Genomic DNA, 10000 nt, shown 5'->3' with positions numbered 1-10000 from the left:
AATCACCCAAGGCAACCTATAGGGAGAGACACAGAGTCCAGGGTTAACATGTATCTATTCACACCACATCATTACAGCTGTGAATCATTACAGCTGTGAATCATTTGGAAGAACCTTTGGAAGCCATTACAGCTGTGAATCATTTGGAAGAACCTTTGGAAGCCATTACAGCTGTGAATCATTTAAATTGAGATTCATCTCTGGACAACTTTGATTCCACTGTTTATGTCTAAATTGCTCAGCAATATTCAAAATGTTTCAAGATGTTTTCAGCAGATGTAAATCAGGACTAAGACTAGACCACTCAGTAACTCAACACCTTTTAGATTCTGATGTAAATCAGGACTAAGACTAGACCACTCAGGAACTCAACACCTTATAGACTAGACCACTCAGTAACTCAACACCTTTTAGACTAGACCACTCAGTAACTCAACACCTTTTAGACTAGACCACTCAGGAACTCAACACCTTTTAGACTAGACCACTCAGGAACTCAACACCTTTTAAACTAGACCACTCAGTAACTCAACACCTTTTAGACTAGACCACTCAGTAACTCAACACCTTATAGACTAGACCACTCAGTAACTCAACACCTTTTAGACTAGACCACTCAGGAACTCAACACCTTATAGACTAGACCACTCAGGAACTCAACACCTTTTAGACTAGACCACTCAGTAACTCAACACCTTTTAGACTAGACCACTCAGTAACTCAACACCTTTTAGACTAGACCACTCAGTAACTCAACACCTTTTAGACTAGACCACTCAGTAACTCAACACCTTTTAGACTAGACCACTCAGGAACTCAACACCTTTTAGACTAGACCACTCAGGAACTCAACACCTTTTAGACTAGACCACTCAGTAACTCAACACCTTTTAGACTAGACCACTCAGTAACTCAACACCTTTTAGATTCTGATGTAAATCAGGACTAAGACTAGACCACTCAGGAACTCAACACCTTATAGACTAGACCACTCAGGAACTCAACACCTTTTAGACTAGACCACTCAGTAACTCAACACCTTTTAGACTAGACCACTCAGTAACTCAACACCTTTTAGACTAGACCACTCAGGAACTCAACACCTTTTAGACTAGACCACTCAGTAACTCAACACCTTTTAGACTAGACCACTCAGTAACTCAACACCTTTAAGACTAGACCACTCAGTAACTCAACACCTTATAGACTAGACCACTCAGTAACTCAACACCTTTAAGACTAGACCACTCAGTAACTCAACACCTTTTAGACTAGACCACTCAGTAACTCAACACCTTTTAGACTAGACCACTCAGGAACTCAACACCTATTAGACTAGACCACTCAGGAACTCAACACCTTTTAGACTAGACCACTCAGGAACTCAACACCTTTTAGACTAGACCACTCAGTAACTCAACACCTATTAGACTAGACCACTCAGGAACTCAACACCTTTTAGACTAGACCACTCAGGAACTCAACACCTTTTAGACTAGACCACTCAGGAACTCAACACCTTTTAGACTAGACCACTCAGTAACTCAACACCTATTAGACTAGACCACTCAGGAACTCAACACCTTTTAGACTAGACCACTCAGTAACTCAACACCTTTTAGACTAGACCACTCAGGAACTCAACACCTTTTAGACTAGACCACTCAGGAACTCAACACCTTTTAGACTAGACCACTCAGGAACTCAACACCTTTTAGACTAGACCACTCAGTAACTCAACACCTTTTAGACTAGACCACTCAGTAACTCAACACCTTTTAGACTAGACCACTCAGGAACTCAACACCTTTTATATTCAGATGTAAATCAGGACTAAGACTAGACCACTCAGTAACTCAACACCTTTTAGACTAGACCACTCAGGAACTCAACACCTTTTAGACTAGACCACTCAACACCTTTTAGACTAGACCACTCAGTAACTCAACACCTTTTAGACTAGACCACTCAGTAACTCAACACCTTTTAGACTAGACCACTCAGGAACTCAACACCTTTTAGACTAGACCACTCAGTAACTCAACACCTTTTAGACTAGACCACTCAGTAACTCAACACCTTTTAGACTAGACCACTCAGTAACTCAACACCTTTTAGACTAGACCACTCAGTAACTCAACAACTTTTAGACTAGACCACTCAGGAACTCAACACCTTTAAGACTAGACCACTCAGTAACTCAACACCTTATAGACTAGACCACTCAGGAACTCAACACCTTTTAGACTAGACCACTCAGGAACTCAACATCTTTTAGACTAGACCACTCAGGAACTCAACACCTTTTAGACTAGACCACTCAGGAACTCAACATCTTTTAGACTAGACCACTCAGGAACTCAACACCTTTTAGACTAGACCACTCAGGAACTCAACACCTTTTAGACTAGACCACTCAGTAACTCAACACCTTTTAGACTAGACCACTCAGGAACTCAACACCTTTTAGACTAGACCACTCAGTAACTCAACACCTTTTAGACTAGACCACTCAGGAACTCAACACCTTTTAGACTAGACCACTCAGTAACTCAACACCTTTTAGACTAGACCACTCAGTAACTCAACACCTTTTAGACTAGACCACTCAGGAACTCAACACCTTTTAGACTAGACCAATCAGGAACTCAACACCTTTTAGACTAGACCAATCAGGAACTCAACACCTTTTAGACTAGACCACTCAGTAACTCAACACCTTTTATATTCAGATGTAAATCAGGACTAAGACTAGACCACTCAGGAACTCAACACCTTTTAGACTAGACCACTCAGGAACTCAACACCTTTTAGACTAGACCACTCAGTGAACTCAACACCTTTTAGACTAGACCACTCAGGTAACTCAACACTACTTTTAAGACTAGACCACTCAGTAACTCAACACCTTTTAGACTAGACCACTCAGTAACTCAACACCTTTTAGACTAGACCACTCAGGAACTCAACACCTTTTAGACTAGACCACTCAGGAACTCAACACCTTTTAGACTAGACCACTCAGTAACTCAACACCTTTTAGACTAGACCACTCAGGAACTCAACACCTTTTAGACTAGACCACTCAGGAACTCAACACCTTTTAGACTAGACCACTCAGTAACTCAACACCTTTTAGACTAGACCACTCAGGAACTCAACACCTTTTAGACTAGACCACTCAGGAACTCAACACCTTTTAGACTAGACCACTCAGTAACTCAACACCTTTTAGACTAGACCACTCAGGAACTCAACACCTTTTAGACTAGACCACTCAGGAACTCAACACCTTTTAGACTAGACCACTCAGTAACTCAACACCTTTTAGACTAGACCACTCAGGAACTCAACACCTTTTAGACTAGACCACTCAGGAACTCAACACCTTTTAGACTAGACCACTCAGTAACTCAACACCTTTTAGACTAGACCACTCAGGAACTCAACACCTTTTAGACTAGACCACTCAGTAACTCAACACCTTTTAGACTAGACCACTCAGTAACTCAACACCTTATAGACTAGACCACTCAGTAACTCAACACCTTTTAGACTAGACCACTCAGGAACTCAACACCTTTTAGACTAGACCACTCAGTAACTCAACACCTTTTAGACCAGACCACTCAGGAACTCAACACCTTTTAGACAGAGCCAGTGGGGTGTATTTGGGGGTGGTAACCGTACCTCGTAGCAGATCTCTTTGACCGCCTGCATCCTCAGGTCTCTGATGGTAACTCGTTTGGGGTCTTTGCTGATTCGTCGACGCTGAGGGATCTGATAGACCCTGAGTGGCTCCCGACGTTTACCACTACTGGGCAGGCCACAACGCTTTACTATCGACTGGACCTACAGAATTACAACATACACATATACAGTACCAGTCAAAAGTTTGGACACACCTACTCATTCAAGGGTTTTTCTTTATTTTTTACTATTTTCTACATTGTAGAATAATAGTAAATAGCACTTGAAGAAACTTTCAAAGTTCTTGACATTTTCCAGAGTGATTGACCTTCATGCCTTAAAGTAATGATGGACTGTTGTTTCTCTTTGCTTATTTGAGCTGTTCTTGCCATAATATGGACTTGGTCTTTTACCAAATAGGGCTATCTTCTGTATACCCCCCCTACCTTGTCGCAACACAACTGATTGGCTCAAACGTATTAAGGAAAGAAATTCCACAAATTAACTTTTAACAAGGCACACCTGTTAATTGAAATGCATTCCAGGTGACTACCTCATGAAGCTGGTTGAGAAAATGCCAAGAGTGTGTAAAGCAGTTATCAACGCACAGGGTGGCTACTTTGAAGAATCTCAAAAAATATAACATGTTTTGATTTGTTTAACACTTTTTTGGTTACTACATGATTCCATGTATGTTATTTCATAGTTTTGATGTCTTCACTATTATTCTACAATGTAGAAAATAGTAAAAATGCAGAAAAACCCTTGAATGAGAAGGTGTGTAAACGTTTGCCTGGTAGTGTAGTTATATAACTGTGTACCTTGTTAGCAGGTAGTTTCTCTCTGAGTGAAGAAATCAGTCTCCAGCTCTCTTCACAGGATCTCTTATCAGAGTCGTCTCCACTGTCTGAGTCTGTGTACTGAGGGGAAAGGGTTAATCCACATGTTTCACCAGTCTCTGTTGTTCCAGTAACCGGTCAGTCTCCTCCTTCTCTCTCCTGTACTGACCCTAACCCTCAGTCTTACCAGTCTCTGTTGTTCCAGTAACCGGTCAGTCTCCTCCTCCTCCTCTCTCCTGTACTGACCCTAACCCTCAGTCTTACCAGTCTCTGTTGTTCCAGTAACAGGTCAGTCTCCTCCTCCTCTCTCCTGTACTGACCCTAACCCTCAGTCTTACCAGTCTCTGTTGTTCCAGTAACCGGTCAGTCTCCTCCTTCTCTCTCCTGTACTGACCCTAACCCTCAGTCTTACCAGTCTCTGTTGTTCCAGTAACCGGTCAGTCTCCTCCTTCTCTCTCCTGTACTGACCCTAACCCTCAGTCTTACCAGTCTCTGTTGTTCCAGTAACAGGTCAGCTTCTTCCTTCTCCCTCCGGTACTGAATCTCCATGTCCTGCAGTCTGGGAGAGAGACCCCCGGGGACCAGTTGAGATGATAGACGTTGAGCTATGGTTTTTAGTCATAAAGCACGAGGGCAATATTGTATGAATGTAACAGTGCCCCCTCCCTCCTAGAAAGCTATGACCTGTGGCTTTCACCTGGAATTGTTTATTTATGTCTGAGAAAAAAAACTTTTTTCCAACCCATTTGATCTAGTACACAATACAAGTATAAAACCTACATGATGGTAAAGCATGAATGAACTTTTCATACTTTATAATAGGGTCATATATACAGGGCTTTCGGAAAGCATTCAGACCCCTTGGATTTTCCCACATTTTGTTACCTTACAGCCTTATTCTTAAATTGATTAAATCGTTTTTTCACCCCTCATCAATCTACACACAATAATTCAGACCTTTACTCAGTTACTTTGTTGAAGCATCTTTGGCAGCGATTACAGCCTTCAGTCTTCTTGGGTTTGACGCTACAAGCTTGGCACACCTGTATTTGGGGAGTTTCTCTCATTCTTCTCTGCAGATCCTCTCAATCTCTGTCAGGTTGGATGGGGAGCGTCGCTGCACAGCTATTTTCAGGTCTCTCCAGAGATGTTCGATCGAGTTCAAGTCCGGGCTCTGGCTGGGCCACTCAAAGACATTCAGAGACTTGTCCTCAAGTGTCACGGCCGTCGTAGGGAGGAGACCTACGACGGCGTGGTATGCATACATTCTCTTTAATATAAGAATGAGCACTGAACAAAACTAACAAAACAACAAAACGAACCGTGCTGAACAGGCAACTACACATAGACAAGAACCCACAAAACCAAAAGGGAAAATGGCTACCTAAATATGATCCCCAATCAGAGACAACGATAAACAGCTGCCTCTGATTGGGAACCATATCAGGCCACCATAGACATACAAAAACCCCTAGACCTACAAAACCCAAGACATTGGGGTGGGCATTCTATGTTGTTTTTCTATGTTTTGTTCTGTTGTTATATTTCTATGTGTTGGGCCTAGTATGGTTCCCAATCAGAGGCAGGTGTCAGTCGTTGTCTCTGATTGGGAGCCATATTTAGGTAGCCTGTTGTCTATTGTGTTTTGTGGGTGGTTGTTTCCTGTGTCTGTGTTTGCACCATACGGGACTGTTTTGATTTTCGTTTGTTCATTCACTTTGTTGTTTTGTATTTTTTGTAGTGTTCAGTTTTACATATTAAAGTGGACACTTACCACGCTGCACATTGGTCCGATATCTCTTACTCCTCGTCAGAAGAAGAGGAAAGTCGTTACACCCTGACCTAACCAGAAAACATAGATAACTAAGGTCAGGGCGTGACACCAAGCCACTCCTGTGTTGTCTTGGCTGTGTGCTTAGGGTCGTTGTCCTGTTGGAAGGTGAACCTTCACCCCAGTCTGAGGTCCTGAGTGCTCTGGAGCAGGTTTTCATCAAGGATCTCTCTGTACTTTGCTCCGTTCATCTTTCCCTCAATCCTGACTAGCAAAAATGTCAAAAAAACTGTTTTTGCTTTGTCATTATGGGGTATTGTGATGTCATTATGGGGTATTGTGATGTCATTATGGGGTATTGTGATGTCATTATGGGGTATTGTGTGTAGATTGACGAAAAAAAAAACATTTAATCAATTTTAGAATAAGGCTGTAACAAAATGTGGAAAAAGGGAAGTCTCTCTCCCTCTCTCTCTGCTCCTTCTCCCACCTCCCTCCCTCTCCTCCCTCCCTCCCTCCCTCCTCCCTCCCTCCATCCATCTCCTCCCTCCATCCATCTCTTGTTTTTCTCCCCATCACTAGTTTGATATCTATCCCTTGTTTCTCTAGCAGTTCCCTCCCTCTCCCCCACACCTCTTCTCCATCTCCAGTTTGATGTCTATCCCTTGTTTCTCCAGTAGTTCTCGCTGAGCGTAGGTCCAGTCCTCTGGCTCCCCCTGGAGGCCTGTGTTGGCAGTGCATCCGGTCTCCTGGTGGCTGGTACTGCTCCTCTCTCTCTGTTCTCTCTCCAGACGGGCCTGTTCTGGGTGGGTGAACCGGAACACATGGTTCTTCCCCATCACTATACGGTTACCTGAGGGGAGGGGAAGGAGGAAGAGGAGAAAGAGGAGGAGGGAAGAGGGTCAGACATGACTAAAAATGTACCATCTTGGATAGGAAGACTTTCATTCTAGGAACTGATCAAATATGATACAAACTTTTTAGATATACAGTGTGGAGAATAAGTATTTGATACACTGCCGATTTTGCAGGTTTTCATACTTACAAAGCATGTAGAGGTCTGTAATCCAAAAATCCAGAATATCACATTGTATGATTTTTAAGTAATTAATTTGCATTTTATTGCATGACATAAGTATTTGATCACCTACCAATCAGTAAGAATTCCGGCTCTCACAGACCTGTTAGTTTTTCTTTGAGAAGCCCTCCTGTTCTCCACTCATTACCTGTATTAACTGCACCTGTTTGAACTCGTTACCTGTATAAAAGACACCTGTCCACACACTCAATCAAACAGACTCCAACCTCTCCACAATGGCCAAGACCAGAGAGCTGTGTAAGGACATCAGGGATAAAATTGTAGACCTGCACAAGGCTGGGATGGGCTACAGGACAATAGGCAAGCAGCTTGGTGAGAAGGCAACAACTGTTGGCGCAATTATTAGAAAATGGAAGAAGTTCAAGATGACGGTCAATCACCCTCTGTCTGGGGCTCCATGCAAAATCTCACCTCGTGGGGCATCAATGATCATGAGGAAGGTGAGGGATCAGCCCAGAACTACACGGCAGGACCTGGTCAATAACCTGAAGAGAGCTGGGACCACAGTCTCAAAGAAAACCATTAGTAACACACTACGCCGTCATGGATTAAAATCCTGCAGCGCACGCAAGGTCCCCCTGCTCAAGCCAGCGCATGTCCAGGCCCGTCTGAAGTTTGCCAATGACCATCTGGATGATCCAGAGGAGGAATGGGAGAAGGTCATGTGGTCTGATGAGACAAAAATAGAGCTTTTTGGTCTAAACTCCACTCGCCGTGTTTGGAGGAAGAAGAAGGATGAGTACAACCCCAAGAACAAAATTCCAACCGTGAAGCATGGAGGTGGAAACATCATTCTTTGGGGATGCTTTTCTGCAAAGGGGACAGGACGACGGCACCGTATTGAGGGGAGGATGGATGGGGCCATGTATCGCGAGATCTTGGCCAACAACCTCCTTCCCTCAGTAAGAGCATTGAAGATGGGTCGTGACTGGGTCTTCCAGCATGACAACGACCCGAAACACACAGCCAGGGCAACTAAGGAGTGGCTCCGTAAGAAGCATCTCAAGGTCCTGGAGTGGCCTAGCCAGTCTCCAGACCTGAACCCAATAGAAAATCTTTGGAGGGAGCTGAAAGTCCGTATTGCCCAGCGACAGCCCCAAAACCTGAAGGATCTGGAGAAGGTCTGTATGGAGGAGTGGGCCAAAATCCCTGCTGCAGTGTGTGCAAACCTGGTCAAGAACTACAGGAAACGTATGATCTCTGTAATTGCAAACAAAGGTTTTTGTACCAAATATTAAGTTCTGCTTTTCTGATGTATCAAATACTTATGTCATGCAATAAAATGCAAATTAATTACTTAAAAATCATACAATTTTTGTTTTAGATTCCGTCTCTCACAGTTGAAGTGTACCTATGATAAATATTACAGACCTCTACATGCTTTGTAAGTAGGAAAACCTGCAAAATCGGCAGTGTATCAAATACTTGTTCTCCCCACTGTATGCGGACAGTATGTTGGGTAGAAAGCTAGACTGACTGTTTCAGTGGAAGGATTAATTTAAAAAATGTAAGGATTGTTTTAATTTGCCAATATGGCAACATTTTGGAATGCTGTGTTTGTCCAGTAGTAGTAATAGTAGTAATAGTAGTAGTAGTAGTAGTAGTAGTAACAGTAGTAGTAGTAACAGTAGTAGTAGTAACAGTAGTAGTAGTAGTAACAGTAGTAGCAGTAGTAGTAGTAGCAGTAGCAGCAGTAGTAGTAGCAGCAGTAGTAGTAGTAGTAGTAGTAGTAGTAGTAGTAGTAGTGACTGTAGCCCAGTAGTAGCCGTAGTAGTAGTAGTAGTAGTAGTAGTAGTAGTAGTAGTAGTGACTGTAGCCCAGTAGTAGTAGTAGTAGTAGTAGTAGTAGTAGTAGTAGTAGTAGTAGTAACAGTAGTAGTAACAGTAGTAGTAGTAGTAGTAGTAACAGTAGTAGTAGTAGTAGTAGTAGTAGTAGTAGTAGTAGTAGTAGTAGTAGTAATAGTAGTAGTAGTGACTGTAGCCCAGTAGTAGTCGTAGTAGTAGTAGTAGTGACTGTAGCCCAGTAGTAGTAGTAGTAGTAGTAGTAGTAGTAGTAGTAACAGTGGTAGTAGTAGTAGTAGTAGTAGTAACAGTAATAGTAGTAGTAGTAGTAGTAGTAATAGTAGTAACAGTAGTAGTAGTAGTAGTGACTGTAGCCCAGTAGTAGTCGTAGTAGTAGTAGTAGTAGTAGTAGTAGTAGTAATAGCAGTAGTAGTAGTGACTGTAGCCCAGTAGTAGTAGTAGTAGTAGTAGTAGTAGTAGTAGTAGTGACTGTAGCCCAGTAGTAATAGTAGTAGTAGTAACGGTAGTAGTAGTAGTAGTAGTAGTAGTAGTAGTAACAGTAGTAGCAGTAGTAGTAGTAGCAGTAGTAACAGTAGTAGTAGTAGTAGTAGTAGTAGTAACAGTAGTAGTAGTAACAGTAGTAGTAGTAGTGACTGTAGCCCAGTAGTAGTAGTAGTAGTCGTAGTAGTAGTGACTATAGCCCAGTAGTAGTAGTAGTAACAGTAGTAGTAGTAACAGTAGTAGTAGTAGTAGTAGTAGTAGTAGTAGTAGTAGTAGTGACTATAGCCCAGTAGTAGTAGTAGTAGTAGTAACAATAGTA

The 10000-nt window shown here is 42.5% G+C and overlaps 1 protein-coding gene across 1 annotated transcript in view; it reads right to left on the bottom strand.

The window, feature by feature from the left end:
* The window catches only part of LOC139561923 (kinesin-like protein KIF1C), a 79432-nt gene that overhangs the window by 14111 nt on the left and 55321 nt on the right, over window positions 1-10000 (bottom strand). Inside the window, exons 18-22 of the mRNA XM_071379357.1 lie at window positions 6934-7153; window positions 5016-5088; window positions 4512-4610; window positions 3691-3852; window positions 1-16 (exon numbers count right to left, since the gene is read on the bottom strand). The exon at window positions 1-16 is cut by the window's left edge and continues 272 nt beyond it. Coding sequence (XP_071235458.1) covers window positions 1-16; window positions 3691-3852; window positions 4512-4610; window positions 5016-5088; window positions 6934-7153 — 570 coding nt within the window. The remainder of the gene's footprint in view (window positions 17-3690; window positions 3853-4511; window positions 4611-5015; window positions 5089-6933; window positions 7154-10000) is intronic.

The sequence above is a fragment of the Salvelinus alpinus genome, chromosome 31 (genome assembly GCF_045679555.1).
Source record: "Salvelinus alpinus chromosome 31, SLU_Salpinus.1, whole genome shotgun sequence".
NCBI classification, from domain to species: Eukaryota; Metazoa; Chordata; class Actinopteri; order Salmoniformes; family Salmonidae; genus Salvelinus; species Salvelinus alpinus.
The sequence above is the reverse complement of the archived record's forward strand: the minus strand, read 5'-3'. Positions and strand labels throughout refer to the sequence as shown.